Raw genomic sequence first — 19,471 nt, forward strand, 5'->3', positions numbered from 1 at the left:
ACTGAATTTTGATAGAAGAAGTCCAACTAGATAACTTGTAGTTTAGGATTCAGCAGGAGAACTCTGTTACAAATGGAAGGTATTTTGAAATCAAACATTCAGAGTTTTTAACCTTGTATATGATTTTCATAATCAACCTGTTGTAAAGAAAGCTTCAATTGGCACCGAGGTGTGATATCAGAAGGACTGAAAGTAATTCATTTTTTTTTATCCTGCAGTAATGCAAACAGCTGCAAATATAATGAGTTACGCTGGAATGATATGCAGATTTCTAATTCATTTTAATACTTGGTTCACCATGAAACATAGGGTTTATCTATAATAGCAATTTTCTTACATTTACATAGCATCTTTTATTAAAATGATCTGTAATTGCCTTTCAAACAATCCTCATTAAAACACTGATTTACAAAAGTCCATTAAAAATGGGGAGGGAAAGGAAGACTGCAATTGGTAAATCTCCTTTAACAGCAGATGCTATGAGAAATCAGCAGGACCATCAATCATTCTGAGAATATGTGGATAGCATAGTCAAAAAAAAATCTGTATATGGCATTCATCTCACCTACCAATGACATGTAACAACCTCAAGATTAGATTGTGACAGCTATTTAACGGTACATAGAAATACCATCACCGTAAGATTTTATTTTAAAGTCAGGAATTTCATGTAATTGTCCCAAGTGACAATAATTACAGAGAACAGGAAACAGCAAAGGCTGAGTACCAGAGTCACTTAATCCAGTCTGGAGACAAAGGAATTAAGTAAAATTAAGACTTCTCCATAGGGAAAGAAGAAAAAGGTCATGAGACAAGGAAGAACACAGGGAGTTTTTGGGATGCACGCCTGGTAAAGTACAGAAGAAGCTTCAAGGAATTATAGGTATCCCCACATTTTCTGGGAGGCATAAGAAAATCAAATCTGAACCATCTTTTCCTCCTACTTGCTAACTGGTTCCATCAGACTTTATGAAGTTGGCATCATCACCTTGTGATAACACAAGGCTTAATCATATTTTTCACCATTAACTTCAATGCAAGAAGTGAAGATACCAATACAAACATCCTAGGTAACCGGGTTCTTTCCATCATCCACAGATTGTGGTGGTGTTGAAATAAGGTTCCATGGTGTTTGCTTCAGTTCAATGATTTAGGAAGTGCAGCACACTCCCAGTGTTACTGCGCCCTACAAGGAGTGAGACCCAGCAAGACAAGGGGAAACTCTGCCTCCCCTGAGAAGTCCTGGCATGGTCTTTGAACAGCAGAGCCTCACACATGGGAAATCTGAAGAGCTTCTGGGGATGATACAGAATTTGTCATACAACAGGGATTTTTTTTTTCTGTCCCCTTTCTGTCTGCTTTTTCCTTTTCCTTTTCGAAATTTTGAGTCTTTTGTTTTTTTAACTGTGATCGTTTGTAAATATTTAATGAAGTGTGTTCCTCCTGCACTCTTGCACTAAAATGTGTCTAACAATAGAAACCATTATTACCTCACACTATTATGCTACATCCTTATCTGTGCAAGGTCATTCTATTTTTCTTCCTTAGTGTCTTTTCTCCCAAAGGGAAAATGCATTAAAAGCAAAGTTAAAGCAGCTCCCTGCCAGCAGCAACAAGAACTGTGTGTTAATTACCTTGATTGGTAATCAACATTCTGGACAGCATTGGTTAGAAAGCAGATTTGGCTGAAAATCATTATTATTGTTTATTATTTTAAGTCTCTAGAAACAGAAATTCACAAACTACCCCTTCAGGCATTTTGGTTGTTCCTGGTGATGTAAGCACTAGTATGGCAAAAGAAAAGGTCATTGTTGAAGCTTGTGGACTCTTTCACAAATGCTCAAAAGACACTATATAATTCTTCACAAAGTTGGTCCTAAAGATATGTTACTGAATTATGTCTGAAGGAAAACAGAGAGAGTACATTTAATAACAACTGAGACATAATTTATAGTAGAAAAAAGCATCACAAAAGCACTTTACAGATTTCACTTCACCTATTATTCATTCAGGAAAAATAAACTGCAAACATGAACCAGAAACACAACATGATACAGTGTTTTGTAATGGGAAGGAGTAATGAGTAATGGAACCAGACTAAATTAAATCATGGGGAAATTCAAAAGACATCACAAGTTGAAATCAGGCCAGTATTATTGGAGGCAGTCTTCCAAAAAAAAGTCACAGAATCTTTAATAAACATAAATAATAATCCAGAAGCTCTTCTTTCTGTAGTGCAGGTTCTATGACTTCAAATGATTTGGGTTATACTGCTAAACTAGTTATAAACAGTTTCAGGCTAACTGGATCGACACAAAGTTTGCTCTGTCTACCATGCCAAGTCAAACCCTGCAGCATATGGGTGAACTGGACCTATCATTTCAGTAGTCTATAGAGTCTCAAAAAAAATATTCCTTAATTACTAAAAGGGGTCCTTGTAATTTGGCACCTAAGATTGAACCAAAGTATAGATGAGGCTAGAGTACTTTTTTAGCAATCTGTTGGCATGGATGGTTTAATACTGACTCAGAGGTACAGATGTGACTTACTGAACTGTCTGTTCTACTTCTAGCTGAACTTTAATATTGTTACCTACCTGACCAGGTAAAACCCTTTCATATCTTAAAAGATCTGACAAACTCACAGGTGGGAATTATATGATGTAACCTTAAATTCAACTAGGATTAATGATAAAATCTGTTGTTCATCTCATCCAGCAAAAACGGAGAAGAAATATATCTACAATTATAAAATGAACTTTAACAAAATTTGAGAAAGAGACAGGAGCTTGTTTATGAGATTAACATTTCACTGTCTCTGCATCTGTTTAGCGCAGTGTAAATGGCATTTTATGTGATGATTTCTTGGATTCAAAAATGAAATAAAAATGCAGAAAGAGAAATTTAAGCATTTAGAGAGGCTTTAATGCATCTTCTGTGGTTGCCTATTATGCTCTAATTCTGGGTACACCACCAGGATCTTTGTTCATTTGTTCCAGTATCTTTGTTCCTTGCTTCCCATGTCTTTGTTCATCAAAAAATGGGCTGGACTAGCAGTGTATGATTTGGAGAAAAGGAGAATGTGACCTTTAGAAAGTAACTAGGAATAGATGCTAAATACTTTGATGTTTTTCAAATATAATATCATTGTTTCAGTGTAGGGTTTTTTTTACATGCCCAATGACATAAGAACATAAAAAGTGCCATTTACTCAGTCAGACCATAGGGCCCCTGATGCCATCCCAATTCATATATGTGATTAACAGGTCAATCACACCTTAAAATAGTAACCCAGCCACAAGGTCAAGTCAATTTAAGGCATGATAATACAGTAAATAAGCCACATAGTTGCTCCACATATAATGGAGCAACTTATTTTTATCATGCTTTAAACTGAACATGTGGCTGGTTGGGGCTGGCTCCTGCCAGATCCTGTCAGGATCCAGAATGGGGTAGACCGAGGTCCAGGACACAGTTATCCCTTATCCAGTTGGGCTAGGAGCACAACCAGTCTGTGGACTCCAGACTTGTACCTGACCCCTGGAGGCAGATGGGGTGCATGGTGAGCCTGACACCCTGATCTTTGGCTCACTGTGCCTCAGACCTTTAAAAACCACCTGTGAAACTAGCCTGCACACTCAGTTTTCTGACATCCCAGCACATGGGCACCTCAGGATCAAGGAGCCTCTCCCAAATCCCAAGGTCCCATGCATTAAGGGTGTCAGAAAATGGGGAGAGACTCCCTAACCCTAGGGTCCCTGTGTTCTGGGACCTGTACTAACCATGTGTGACATATGGTCCCCATAAACCACGAACTGTAAAATCTGCATGTGCCACTTAACTTGATGGCAAAGATGATGTTTACCCATCTCGGGGCACAGGGACTCAGGGATCGGGCTGTGGCACCTTGATCCCAGCATACCCATGCTCTAGGACAAATAAAACCCTGTATGCCATCACCTGACATTTTGACAATCAGCCAACTTTCAGCTTGGAACAGGGACCAAACTGTGGCTGGTTCCATATCTATGGGTAGCTCCTGGCCCTCAGGGGCAGTGCCAGCCTCTTCCCAGTGAGGGGGCTGAGGTGGGCTAGACAGAAAATTGGGGGTCTGTGCTACACATCTTCTGGACATGGGCCCCATGGGCCAGGCTGGGCTGAGGGCAGGAGTGAGGTGGGATCAGCTGTGCAGGGAGGGCAGCAGCAACCTAGGAGAGAGCTTGGAAAGGGGTGGCGCTGGGAGGGGTGGCTACAGGAGGCCTACCACAAATTTTGGGATGGCTATATCCCACCCAAACCCTGCCTAGCACCAACTCTGCCTGCCCAAATTAAAAATCAGTTGACTGTCATCACCAAGGTTTCAACTTGCTGGTGCAGGGGGAGCCCAGGATTGTGATCCCAGGGCTCCCCCTGCACTGGCAAATAAGATGTGATTTGAATCTAATCCCTGGTCCCAAAACTGCATATTTTGCCATGCACATGTGGCATGGCAGGAGGTGCAATTGTTGGGATCACAGATTAGATCCCATCACACTTTAAAATGAATCTCTGTGAGGAGCTTAGGTGGCAGAATATGGATTCTGAGGAGAAGAGGCATGTCCAAAATCTTCCATTTCCCGCTCCTCTCTCATTGCAGTTTCCAGCTTTCAAAGGCTTAGGAAGATCCAAATAAGGGACTGTACTCCTATCTACCATGATCAATACCTGCTGATGGACCCTTTTTTCCAAGAATTTGTCCAATCCTCTTTTGAACTCGGTATGATCCTCCAGCTGATCTTGTGGCAGTGAGTTCTGTAAATTAATTGAATTCTGTGTAAAAAATAACTTCTTTCCCCTTGTTAGTTTTAAACCTACTACTTAGTAGTTTCAGTTCTAGAATTGAGATAAATGGTGAATAATTAATCCCTATTTACTTTCTTTGCATCATTTAGCAGTTTTAGACCTCTTTCAGGTCCCTGCCTCAAGTGTCTTCTTCCTAAACTGAAACGTTTTAGCTTATTCAGACTCTCCTAATAGGGAAGTGTCTTGGATTATCCTTGTTGCCTTTCAGTGTAGCTTTTGTAGTTCTTCTATATCATTTTTGACATTTGGAGACCAAAGCTGTACATAGTATTGTAGGTATGGATGCACCATAGATTTATAGAAGGGCACAATGATACTTATTTTGTTTACAATTCCCTTTCTAAATACTTCATGCTCATGGGATTGCACCTAATTTACATGTAACTTGATTCATAAATCACTGATTATGATACTTTATGGACACTTCAAATCTTCAGATTATGGTGCATGCATATTAGGGCTGTGTGAAGCTTCAGGTGCTGATTTGATTTGGAGGAGATTTGGCCCAACTCGGTGGCCAAATCTCTAAATCCGAATCAAATCAGGGGACCAATAAAAAGGTCCAAATCAATTAGGAGCCCTCTTAATCGATTTGGAAAAGATTCAGAGAGCTTCGATGATTCAGGCAGTCCCTGCCTGATACAGTTGGGAGCTGGAGACAGACTCAGAACTGGTAAGTAGTGGGCAAGGGAGGGGGGCCTGGAGGAGAGGGGAAGGGACCATGGGGGGACCCCTGCCAGGCTGCATTCCATGCCTGCTCTCCCAGCCTCCCCTGACCCCTTCCCACTCCCCCCTCATGGCTGCTTCACCCGCCCTAGCTCCCCGTGCTTTAAAAAAAAGCCCCAACTCACTAGGTGCTTCCCAGTGGGGGTGGGGGGGCAATCCCCACTGACCCCCACTGCACCCCACTGTATGGGGGGCTCTGTCACGAGCTCCCTGAGCCCCCCCTCACTCTCTCAGCTCCCACAGGGCTGCCTCACCCACCTCAGCTCCGGCCCTTTAAAGAAAAAAAGAAAAAAACCCACACTCACCAGATACTGCAGCGGCTTTGGGGGGCTCATGGAAGAGCCCCCACATGGTGTGGGGCAGTGTGGGGTCATCCCCTGCTGGGCAAGGATCATCCCCTGCTGGGTAGGAACTGGTGCGTCCAGGGTTTTGAGGTTTTTTTTACTTAAAGGGCTGGAGCTGGGATAGGCAAGGCAGCCATGGGGGGCAGGGGCTGGGACAGCAGGGGGAAGGTCAGGGGGGGCATGCAGAGCCCCCCACACAGCAGTGGGGCAGTCGGGGGAAGCAAGGATCACATCTCCACCCAGCAGCACCTGGTGAGTTGGGGCTTTTTTTTTCAAAGAGCCAGGAGCTAGGGCAGGCAGGGTAGTCATGCCAGGGCTGAGAGAGTGGGTGGGGGATGGGCCTGTGTGATTTGGAGACTCAACAGCAGCCAAGTCTCTGAATAAGAATCAGGGACAGTGATCTGAATCATCAAATCAAATCACTGTCCCCAAATCAGCTGAATCTGAATCCGAAGTGAATACTAGCTGCTTCGCACAGGCCTAATACATATATGGTGCAGGGTGTAGCTTCTGGAACAATATGGAGATTATTTGTAGTTCATTTTTATTCTTAATAGATTATACTGGACAATTTAAAATCACTCAAGAACAAATGGAAATTCCTATTCCTTCTTGGCCCTATCAACAAGAGATATAAAGTAATATTGGAAATAATATTAATAATAGTTTTTTTCATCATTACATTTCAAAGTATTTTACAAATAAGATAAGTCGTATTATCATTTTAAAGGTGGTAACAGCAGTACCCAGGTCTGATCACCCTGTAATTTACCAGACCGTTGAGTGCTGAATTTGGAAAGTTTACTTACATTTTGTAGCTGGACTCTGTTTTGGGCCAAGGTCTCTGATTTTGCCATCATACTGGAAGCATTTAAGCTGTAGGTTTTCCCATTCTGTGTTTCTTTCAGCTGTTCCTGAATTTGTTTTGTTTGTTTTCTGCAGGTACAAATAAAATTCAGATGGGAATTTGTTTGATTTCTCTATTTCAATAACTGATATTCTCATATTCATGCTTCCCTGTTGCTACAGTCGCACAGTTTCTGTTCAGTGATGATACACATGATAGGTAATTATACACAGACAGCTCCTACTGGTTTTGAAAACCAAGTCAATCTGGCAGCTGATCTAACACTATCTACTATTTCAATGCAGCAGTTAAAATCTAGTGAAATTTAAAACGCGGAAGAAGAGAGTTTGTTATTTTAAATAATTTCCTTTTTCTGATTATTTCAGTATTAAACTAGGTATTGGCATTGTAGTATTTTTGTAAGGAATTATCCATTAAGTATTTAACAACAGTTCTCAAATGGCTCTGGATACTTGAAAACATTTTTTTATTCGTAGTGGAGATTTTTGGGCATGATACCACTGTTATTATCTATTTGTTATAAAAACTGCTAAAGGATCTTTGAATTGTATTTGCAAAGTATTAAAGAAATGATGCTTAGTTTACAGGCTTTAATAATCAAGCTGCTTCTTTGGACAGACAAAATCTTCGGCTATGACCTCAAGTGTCAACAATAGGTTCATAACCAATTTATGTTATTGGAAGTGAACCAATGATTTGTGCCAAAGATGGGAGAATTATTAGGTGAGTTAACACCCACACATTTTAATACTGCATTTCTGTTTCTAGTGCATTATGGTACTGTCATTCTAAGTTCTAAATTTCAATACATCACTGAGGATGGGATGCATTTTAAAGGTTTATTTTATCTTCCGAATACAGATATGGATCAGCTGGACAACAACTGGTAGATGAATACAATGTTTGGCCTTTCACTCTGTGATTCTTCATTTAGTCTTGATAATCAACATAGTATGTGACTACCTTAAACCGGTGCTGCTGCATTAAACCAGTGGGGCTGAACTTTTGTGGTAGGAGTGCCACAAATTAGTCTTACACCCTTCTAAGGAATTTGACAACCAAGTCAATCTGGCAGCTGATCTAATACTGTCTAATATTTCTAAACCCTTAGTGCCACTTCCGTTCCTTTCCTTTGCCCAATCTACTGCTCTTCTTTCTGTTCCTTGCCTGGTCTGATGCTTTGCTTTCTGTTTCCTGCACTGTGCTTCCTGCCATCTGCTGCTATGATTTCTGCTGCTTGATGTATCTGCCACTGGGCTGCACATTCCCTTCCTGCTGGGTGACCTGCTGTGTTCTGTTCACAAAAACTGCTCATACAATCATGATTTACACCATTAAGAAATAAATCCATAAAAATAGTTATATTTCCTTTTCTGATTACAGAAGTGAGCTTGTGGAGCTGCAGCAGCATTCCAAGTGTGTCCCTAATAAAGGCCACATACACATGGGAAGGTTCCAGGACACAAAAATCCTATTGGTAAGACTCACCCTTACATGATCTACAGCTTTGATTATGAGACTAATCTTGGAAAGTGATAAGGTAAGTTAAGGTGCCAGAATGCTTTATTCTAGTGCTGAATGCTTTACAATGCAAGCATCTCTCAGAGGAACTAAGGGCACCTACATTCCTGCCCAATCCCTACTAATAAGCAGGTGTTGGAGCAGACTCTATTAATCGAGTATAAGTAGCACGCTCCAGCAGCCTCAGCGTCACATGTATTCAGCCTCAGAGTCAGGTGTAAAAAGCACCCGTCCTGCCCTTTTGAAATATGTAAAAAAGACACCTCCTACCCTTCTGAAGTGCAGGGAGCTGCTGTAATTAAAGTGCCTCCCCCTGACTCCAGAGCACATGTAAAGATGCCTTAAGGGTGCACTTTGTGCATTCAAGCCCAATATGACTAATGGAGTCCAAGAGTCTCAACAATCAACAATATAAAGACATCAAAAGTCTTATCACTGATCTACTCATTGCTGACCTGACCAAAAGCCCAATAACATCAATGGGATTCTTTTCACTAATTTCAGTAGGTTTTGAAATTGGATGAGGTTGGATGAAAGGAAGGAGGATAGACAACTCTCCTCACAGATCAAAGCAGAAAATGGAAGGAAGAATAAGTCACTGCAATGTGAAAGGAAAGAGGGGAGAAGAAAATTAGGTGTAGAAAGAAATAGTTAAAATATAGAGTTGATTGAAAAATAGGATGTATTATTTATTAAAATAGAGAAAGATATTTTCAACTTTTTCTGTTGAAATTTAAATTTGTTTTAAAAAATCAGAATTTGCCAGGCCTAAATAATAAACTGGAATTAAAGAAGCAGACTAAAGAATGTGGGGGAAAATACCTGGGAAACGGAGCTATGATTAGCATGGTCCTGGATTTCAGATAGCAATCAGGAATTCAAACAATCTTGTATGAATTTGAAAAGGAAAAATTGTGCAATTAGGCTGTGTGAAGTATGTAAATGCATTGCTTACCAATCCACAATCAAATCAGGATTCAGATATATCATCAAATATATTTAGGAAATACTTAAGATTCAAAAGAGTTGAAAGTAAAATATGAAATGAAGAAATGTGAACATTTCATAAAATGTATCTGATATAAAATTCTGCTTTGTGTTCACTCTATGTACAACAGAAAAATAAGGATCAGCATAAGTTTAACCCATAGAACAGAAGCAAGATGAAAAATGTTTGTGAACAGGCATGTAAATCCCTGACTATCCATTTTATCTTCCAACTTAAGCAAATGTATTCTCAGGCCCTTCAGTCTCTACTGACCTGCAGTTTTAAACCGTAATTCAGCACAGCATCTAAGCACAAGCTAAAATAATAATAATAATAAAAATCTCACTCAAGTTTAAGAGCCAGCTTAATGCAAGCATGTATTCTTCGTATGTTTTGCACAGGCATGTTGCTTTCCTAGCCTACAATTTATTTTTATTTTTGGGTAGTTGAAAATGTCTTAGAAATGTTCATGAAGATATGGGGAAAATGGATGTGATCAATTGAAATATTTTGTTTAATTTTGAAACATATATATATATATATACATATATATATATTCACTTTATATATTTCGCTATAAATGTACTTAACTATTAAAATCCAAAGACATTTCAAACCAAAAAACCTGCAACTGTTTAATTTTTAAAAATACCAAAATGAAGTGTTTCAAATATTTCAAACCTTAAAAAAGAAAATTTAAATGGAAAATTCAAACAAACTCTTCTGAACAGTTAATTTTTTTCACAATTTTCTGATAAACAGATGTCTTGCTGAAAAATTTCTGACCATCTCTAGGTTTAGCAGTTTACAGGCCATGCTTGGAAATAGTTTATTGACTTGTTGGACTATATAACTATCATCTGGACATTTGTTAAAATAACTGTGATCTATTAATCTTTTTTATAAACTATTTATAAATAGAATTTCAATACAAACCATGACCTAAATTATGACAGCCAAACAAAAGGATCTAATATTTAACTCTTCTCTCCTGTTTTATGTATACGCAACTTGTTTACTAAGTTTAAATTCCAGCTATAGTATATGCTTTAAATATAAAAGCTGGAAAAAGTTGGGCTTATGAAGTTATTATTTAAAAGTCACATGCCATTTAAAATATTTATTTCAAACTTGAATTTGTATAATGAATGGGTCTCATGCATTCTATTTTATAGATGTTCTGTTGGCAGACAAAATAAGCTATTATTAACTTCTGTTCTTCAGCAAGAAATTCAAATTCAAATCACCAGTGTCATTAAACATCAAAGTCATAAAGAATAGTGGCCCAGTTTCTCATTGCAGCATTGCCCCTCTGTTTTAAACTCTTAAAACACTTTTATAACAACCCCCAAATGAATACCTGCAAGGTTATATGGTAACCAAAAATCCTATACTTCCTTTGACGGTATATTAAAAAGTAGTTCTTGTCATTAAAAAGGAAAATTGAAAATGAATGGAGAAATATGCAGTAACATTAGGTTCCAGAATTAAGCTAAGTAAATTGGGCTTGCTTTGTTAACAAAATATTGTTTTTAGCAGGACTGTCTTCTTCAGAGATTCCTTGAATTTTATGGACATTTTAATTTTTGTATATGCCATGTATAATTATTATATGTGGATCTTGGGCTCTGCATGTGTGTCAGGGCAGGATGAGGGAGACATGTGAAATGCTTCCTGGAGCACCTCTTCTATGATTAGGAACTAGACGTTCTAAGGAATGTACCTGGCTTATCTTTTAGTAAGGTGAACTCTTAACAACAGTACACTGTCATGCAGCAAGAATGGATATAAAGAGTTTTAAAAATCCAGGTGCTGGCAGAAAGTCACTGTTCAGACAGTCCTATTAGTTATAATGGTGGTATAACTTGTACAATTTGTACTGGTGGTGGTGTGTATCATTTCCACTGATAGGCAAATCTCACTAACGAGGAAGGATTTGGATAACACTCTGCTCTGGACTGCAAAATGTGTTGCGTAGCATCTAGCTTTTCCACTTGCCACCCTCCAAACATTTCAAAATGCCTATCACTGCCTGTCTTCTTCAGGCTGTGGCAGACCTATTCTACTACCTGTTTTTGAGGCAACAAGTTTATGAAGTTATGAGGTTTATGACCTTCAGTAACTATCCTGAGCAATAATCTGAGAGGGTGCTCATGGCCAAAGCTTTCCTAGAAGGAAGCAGAAGGCTAGTTAGGAAATTCAATTTCTGACATAGTCTGGCAGTACTAGTCAGATAGGTCCACAGTTAGGGTATCAGGGAAGGTGTGCTGGTTGGTGCTTTTGGTTCCTGTGTGTGGCATATTAGGCCTCTAACAGTATGAAGGATTCATTTCAATACTGAATTCCAACTTGCTCTGGGCATGGAGGATGAATTCAGTTCCATTCACATTGTTAGTGACAGTACTGTATGATCGCCTTAGTATTTTCTAAGCTATAGCTCTCAGATCTGGCACAGGGAACTGTTCTGTCTCAATCTCAGCTTTCTGCTTTCTCCTGAATTGTTAGCAGACTCATGATGCAATTCACTAATCTATGAGCAAACTATATGAAATATTACTCTCCCCATGAGCTTTGATAGGTTGAAGTGATGTCTCCGCTTACCACTACCTTCCCACAGTAGAATAACCAGGGACATGATAGATAACAAGTTTTGGAAGAGAGAGAGAGAATGTTCCTCTTATTGTGTTCCTTGGTTGTAGTATTTCTTTCTACTTTTTAATTTATTTTTCTCAGCATCTACCACATTTTCTCACACAAAACACAGACTTTCCCCCCCAAAATCAACACAGACTTCCCCCCAAAAATAGGGGTGTATGTATTCACTGGGGAAGCTGATTTTCTGCACAGGATACAATGCATCCTGGTTAGATTCCTGCTTCACACTGAAGCAGATGTTGCATTATTATTCAGAGAGCTAAGGGCATCAATTGACTTAATTTTTCATTGTTTTTCAATCTAAAAGTATTAACAATAGTCTCTCCATTTAATGGTCTTGAAGTTCCACTAATCAAGCTAACCTTTGTTAGGTCAATTTTTTTGTCTTCTAGCTATTTCTGGTTTACTTCTCCTATTTCACAGGCTCTTTAGCTCTTTCCAGAGTCATAGATCTACTAATGAAGACTAGTCTTTAGGAGAAGCTAGGGGTTCAGATTTAGTTCATCAAGAAAGTGGGGAGAGGCTAAATCATCTGAAGATTTGGCTCTATCAGGCTGTCTCATAGCCCCTTCTCTATGAAGCCATAACCCTGAAAAATATATATGTATATATTTATTCTGCCTTATTATTATATTTTGAGGTGTCTTGTATGCAAGAGAATATGGTATTCTATAATCCACTTTACTTACCTCCTACCTTTGGGTGGGGAGGAGAGAGAAGGGTGAGGAGAGACCAAAACAGAGAGAAAAAAAACTTGCTCTTTGTTCCTTTGCAAATTTGAGATACAAAACTTTGCTTTTAGATGAGGTAAGGTTGCACCTATTCTGGGAAATAAATTCTAAAAGAAGATCTTATACAGAAAAATGGTATATTTTCTCCCACCCTGTGCTTTTGGTCTGCATCTAAATAAGACTTTTGGCTCATGAAATATTTTGCAAAAGGAAAGGTAGTAAATCAGGTTGAATGTATTTGGAAAAATGTGAAAACAAAGCCTTCACTCAAAACACAAATCAAAATTTTCATTAAGGTTTAAAAAACCTCTGATAACTTATCCTAAATAGTATTTTTCTTTTCTTTTCCATATAATACCTCTGCACTTCCTAATTGAAGCTGACAATAGAAATGCTGCAACATCACAAAGGAGGTATTTTTCATGATTTTTCCACCATTTTGCAAACACAAGAGGTTTGGATAAGCACCCAAACTTTTGGATACTTTTCCAATACAAGCCTCTAAAACTTCTGAATTTCAGCCACTGTAAAGAATCAAATCCAGCTAACATTGAATCTGGCATGAATTTAGTCACTGACTACAGTGGGAGGAGGGTTGGGGGAACATACAGGACATTTATTTATAAGGTTGTACTAACATGTATCACATCTAATTATCTACATGGTATTTTCAGCTTTGAGGTATTTCTAACTGAAATAACACAAATGATTTGAAAGATAATGAGCAGTAGAAACGACAGGGAAACATAAAAAATGGGAAGAGAATACTGCTGCTTGAAAAGCTTTTTCTTACAAATCACACACAATTAAGAGGTTGTTGTCATGTTTCCTGTTTGTTTCAGGGTTATTTTGTTATTTAACAAGATCAGTCATTTACAGACTATTAACAGTCAGTTCCTAGCAATCTGTGTAACACTTTCTGGTGGCTGCCTTTGTGTTGCTAGCTCTTTCCCTTTTTCTCATCATACATAAACAAAAGAGTATTTAGGGGAGATGAAATGAAGTGCAAAGGTGACACAGCATGATTAACCTTTTATTTTCCAAAGGAAAAAAAAAAAACACATTTACTGCCTTGAATTTACATTGGTGTAACTGAGGTCAGAGTCAGACAATATCATAATACTGGGAGGCCTAAGTGACTAAATTCAAGGAAGAGAAACTGATAACACAAGGGAAACAAGGACTTTTTCACTAGTAGGAGAAACATATTTCACTAGTAGAGAACATATTATATTTTAAAGCCATTTATTGCAGAGTCGGATATATAGACTTAGGAAAATCAGACATACAGATACCTGCTGTTTGAATATTTCTCCAGCGAGATTACCGAATTTTATAGTGGTGGAGAAACTGACGAGGTGAAAAGCCATAAAATAGGAAAGAAATTAAAACACACTAAACAAATATTCTTACTTTGTTTTGAAGTAGAATGCTGCACAGAGCATGCCCACTATGACTATGCCAAAGACGATACAGGAAATAGACAGCACCTGCCGTTGGTATACCTCTTCACTCTCTGTGGACAGTAAAGTTGAGAATTATGAGTATTGAGAATTTGTGAAAACTTGTTTTCAAATTGTTATATTTTCACTGAAGATTGACACATATAAGCAGTTTTGGAGGTTTAGCTTAGCTAAGCATTCAATGGCTTGAATACTCCTCTAAACCTCAGGACTATAAATCAGTCTGGAAAATTCACAATAACATGATTTCTTTAAAATGGCTCTAATAGACACCATAAGATAATTGAAAAGACTGATGATGGGTCAACAAATATTATATATTTGGCTTAAGTGGCACCAAGCTTTTCAGTTGGTATCAGATTCTACATGATACCAGTTTCTAGACCAGCTTCTAAGGCTAGAGACAGAGGACATTTTTACATGTGCACTGGGGGGAGGAGGGTGCTTTAATTAGAGATGCTTTAATTAAAGTATCTCAGCGTCTCATGTATCAGTGTCCCTGCACTTCAACATGGTGGCAGGGGTGCTTTAATTAAAAGTGCTTTTAAATTACAGTGCATCAAATCAGCCTCCCAGCATGTCTATAGGCACCCAAAAATTACACATAAACCAGTATAAGTGATTGGAAACTGGCCTAAACCTGTAATGGAACAGAAGTTGAATAGACATAGACTGGTTTCAGTATGGCAGAATCTGGTTTAAGATACACCTGGATGGATATAGTATCAGGCTGAATCACTTTAGGTTAGGCAGCTCTATCAAACTTCTGTCTTAGATCTGCTCCTGATTCAAGTTACCTCACAGTCCCCTGGCATCCCAGGATGCTATGTAGCATCCAGCTGACCCTCCCCTCGAAGGGAGAGCAGGCTAGCCTCTGCCTGGGCTCCTCTGCTCCTGCTAAGATGGGTTAGCCCCACCCCACTGGATGTGAAAGAGCTGAGGCAGCAAGGCCTCTGCTCCCCAGCGTGTATCCTGCCTACACCTGTCTCCCCTGCAGAGAGTGTGGGGGAGCAGGTAGGGAAAAGAGCCCCCCACCAGCCCCTGAACTAGGGCATCTTAGGGTATTCCTTACTCCTCCCTGCCCATGTGGCTGCACTGGCTACTTAGCCTCACAGCCTGAGAGTCTCTGATCTGCAGCAGGAAGCGGGGAAGGAGTGTCTATCCTGGTGTTACCCCCCCACCCCCCACAAGCCAAGCATCTGCCCATGTTGGGGGAGCTCCACACCTCAGGAGGTTTTCCCTACCCTGGGCCAGGCTCCCCCTGAGACCTAGTCTGCCCAGCCATGGGAGCCCCATAGCAAGAGTGATTCTCTCCCCCATGCAGTGGGCCAGCTTCTCAGCTCTGACCCCTGTGAGTCAGAGACTCACAGGGGGGATAGAGGAAGGAGTCCCCTGTCCTGATGCTGGCCCTCCTGAGCCAGGCATCTGGGCTCAGCAATGGCTGGAAGGTGTGCTTGGGTGCCCCCTGTCTTTTGGCATGGGCCAGTGTAGACATCTGCCTGCCTTTCCCAACTGAACAGTGAATGTGAATTCTGGTAATTATTGTTCCAATCTATGTGTAACACTGACACATACACTGGGTTGTGTATTGTTTTGTGTGTGTGTGTATGTATGTTTTGATATGGCAAGATGGTTCCTGTTGTTTTGGCCATGTGCTCTGCACATGACAAGCTGGGGACTGTAAATGGGGAAAATATGTAAAACCCTCTGGCTTAATTGGCCAGAGGAAGCAAAAGATGCTTCAGGCAGATTGGTTGGAATAAAGACTGAAATGTGGTCCTCCTGGATTGGACAGGTTTTGGGTGATGTCATACCAGATGTATAACAATGAGTCACTAGGGCTTTTTCTTTCCTGGGGATGATGACAGCTGTACAGCTACATTAGGAGCCAGAAAACCTGCTCCTAGGAGGTTGGGGGAATATCCCTCTCTCCCTTTTCCCTGGAGAGGCAAGCAAACACTATTTAAAGGAAAAGCCTCAGGCAGAGGGAAAGGAAGTTTGTTTGGGAGTTTGAGACTCCTATTTCCTGCCTCTTTCTTTTCCTTTTTTTCTCTTAGGTGGGTTAACACACACTGAAGGTTTTAATCACTGGAACAAAGTACCCAGGAATGGGCCCTGGCAGTTACTGGCTACAGGGGCCTGAACGCTTCTGCTTTGTAATTGTATCATCTCAGCATGGGGTATAGCTGAGACCCAGTGTCCAGGCTGCAGCCATAGGTGTGGGGCTTTGTTTGCTGTTTCTATAGCTATGGCGTTTCACCCTAGCTGGACGGGTGAACCCCAGCTATATGTTCAGGCCTTAGTGCAGTATAGGGCTGGCCAGATTTGCTGGCCAGTTCAGGCCCAGTAAGGTAGGCCTAAATTTTCTTTTGAAGTTTTCTTTGTGCAGTTTCTGCCCTGCAGAGCTGGAATTGGGATGAGGAATTTAGGGGTGTGGCATGCAGTCTGGAAGCACAGTTAACCCCTTAAGGCCACCACATGGAAGTGAGAATCACCCTACAGCATCACAGGAAGCAATGAGGGGCCCCTTGCAATGCAGAAGGACCCCTTCTCTCTAAGAGCTTCCCATGGCCTAGAGAACCCAAGGAGCAGCTGAAAGGACTCTCCAAAAAGTCTATCCATCTAGCCCATTGCTAAAGGGCAGGTATAAGGGTACAAGACCTGAAAATTCCTTTTGGGTAAGACCCAAGTCTCAGACTGCCTGGGCATGGGTGAAGCCTCCCCAAGAGGGTGCAATCTATGAAATATGCCTTGTAATTAGTAGTGTTTTAAATTGTATTTAGTGTTTTCTTTGCCTTTGTTTCTGTAATAAATGTATCCTCTGTATTTACACTAGTTGCAAGGAGGGGGTTTTGTTTATGTGGGACATCCTAGTAACTGGGTGTTTCCCAGGTGGTATAGGAGGGGGTTTGAGCCAAGGTAAATATATATTTAGACCCCAAAATTGAACCCAGCCCTTGCTGCTGCTGACTGATGCCCGGCAGAAGGGTTATATATGCAATTTAAGAAACCTGCAAAGACTAGATCAAGTCTACCTGCACATTTTGTCTGTCTGTACTTAACCTAGATGATTCTAGATTATACCAGTAGGAAGGAAGAGGAAAGATATTGGGCCTAATGCATTGCCAGCACTGAGCAAAGTTTGCTAAATTCACATGCTAGTGGATTTCAAGTATTTCTTTTTTTTTTTTCCCTACCAGAAAGGAATTATTTTCATTTTGACTATCCAGTGTTGTTATCTCTTACTCTCATGTCATCCCTAGAGCCACGATGACAAACAATATAAAATGCTGTGGGATTTACAGTGTATCAATAGATTTGCATAGGATCCAAAGCCCCTGTTCTACTACCAAACACAGGACACTATTATTTTGATATTACCTATTTTTTACAATAATTTTTTGACAAGCGTCATAGTATTTCAGTTCATTTGAAAGCAGGAAGAGAATGAAAATAAAAAGTGTGAAAATCAGAAAAAAGACAATACATGTCAATAAATGAAGCCAATTAATATATAATTAAAGTTAATACAAAGTTTTTCCATAATTTTTTAAATATAAGATTTCATTTTTTAAAGTTTCTACTATTCAAATGACAAGATTTGAAGCATCTTGGTTGATTTTGAGGGTCCTTAACACAGGGGCACAAAGCTACAGAAAAATGGTATGGTAATATTTAGATGCCAAAGGATAATATTGTGTGGGTTCAGGAAATATTAAAAAAGAAGTGATATAAGTAAATTAAGGAGATTTGTTAAGATTTTGAATGAAAAGGTACATGTTATTAAGAGTGAACATTTCAAATAATGATTTTTTTTATACAGTGCCCTTTCCAAAATTCACCTTGTAGAACATTTTCACAAAATGATGCCACTTGATTTGGAATGACAAAAAGTATTCATAATGAAAGTTGTTCCTATTCCTCACGTTTTCAGACTTGACCAGTCTATTGAACTTCTGATCCAGATCGCCTCCCAAAACAAGTTAGTTCACAGTCCCCCGGAATCTCAGAATGCATTGCAGCCCCCCACTAATCCCACTTGCAAGGCAGGCTCACCTGTGGCCCAGCTCTTTTGATCCATCCAAGCGGGGTGGCCCCAGGCTATCACAGAGATGAAGCAGCAAAGCCTCTTTTCCCCAAAAAAGCTGGCTGCAGTATGGAGGGTGGGCAAAAAGGGGAATGGACCCTTGCCTCAGCCTTGACCCCCAGAGCTGGGGTCTGCATAGTGTGTGGGGGGGAATCCAATGAGTTGGAGGCTTTCCCCATACAACCTAGTCCTGCCAGGAAGCAAACATCCCAGGCCTGTCCCCTCACCAGCCCCCTGCACCTCTTAGCCATGATGGAATGGTGGGGGGAAAGAGACCCCCACCTAACCTCCTAACTGGAATCTGTCCAGTGGATGTGGGAGCAAGTCCCTGAGAGGGGGGCTTTCTTCCAACATAGCCTGGCAGTGAATACCCCAGCTCTGCCTCTTTGACTTCCTCTGCCTCTGACCTGTGGGGGGAGTAGGGGGCTGGGGCATTTACTACCTGGTGCAGTTGGGCTGCATGATGGGAAAGCTCCCACCTCAGGGTCTCCCTCACTGTGCTGTGCATAACCTGGCTGGGGGGAGAGGGGCTGGGTGGGAGGGCAGGGTGCAGGGGGCATCCCTTTCTCTTCCTAAAAGTTAAATGTTTGGGTTACTTGGGTTTTTTATTTTTAGAAAGATTTTTTAAATTTTATTTCTGACCACCTCAAGTGCATAGATGTATTGAGAAGTTTCAGACTTTAATGTTTCTTGTAAATTGCTCTTGGAGAATTTTTATATTTCAAGTTGGAAATATACATGATATCGATGGTAGCTAAAGAGTGATGCAAGTAATATGAGATGCATTGACAAACCAGCTCTATTTTCTAGGTTACTGTCCTTCAGTGCAGACTAACATCAATTTGGACTACTTGTACTGGATCTCAGAGTGAGTCACTTACATACGTTAGCTGAAATGGTACTGCATCAGATTAAGAGTATCAGAATAAAGCAATGACATACTGTAAATATAAAGTTGATTCTGTTTCATGTTAAATAAACTCTTAAATTGAGGACTGGCATATGACATTTGTTTACTGAAATATTATAAAGCATTAGCCAAGCATAATGCTATATTTAAAGCCAGGCTTTAAATCAGTAATGAAGATGAGAGTATTTATGCTCAATTCTTTCTTGTCCATTATTAACCACCTGAAGTTTTACACAGTCATCATCTCTGTTCAAAGCCTTCTCTTGCTTCCTTCTCCTGCTAGCCATAATATAATGTAACTACAAAAGCAACTCTATTTCATTTTCCTTCTTTGCTC

General features: G+C 40.1%; 1 protein-coding gene across 1 annotated transcript in view; it reads right to left on the bottom strand.

The window, feature by feature from the left end:
* Positions 1-14,185, bottom strand: part of LOC109287326 (pro-neuregulin-3, membrane-bound isoform-like) — a 69,244-nt gene extending 55,059 nt beyond the window's left edge. The window contains exons 1-2 of the mRNA XM_019502294.1: positions 14,088-14,185; positions 6,721-6,847 (exon numbers count right to left, since the gene is read on the bottom strand). Of these exons, the coding sequence (XP_019357839.1) occupies positions 6,721-6,847; positions 14,088-14,119 (159 nt within the window). The 5' untranslated portion in view covers positions 14,120-14,185. The remainder of the gene's footprint in view (positions 1-6,720; positions 6,848-14,087) is intronic.
* Between the last annotated feature and the right edge of the window lie 5,286 nt (positions 14,186-19,471).

This window comes from Gavialis gangeticus, unplaced genomic scaffold (assembly GCF_001723915.1).
Source record: "Gavialis gangeticus isolate Ggan-Ray unplaced genomic scaffold, GavGan_comp1, whole genome shotgun sequence".
Lineage (NCBI taxonomy): Eukaryota > Metazoa > Chordata > Crocodylia > Gavialidae > Gavialis > Gavialis gangeticus.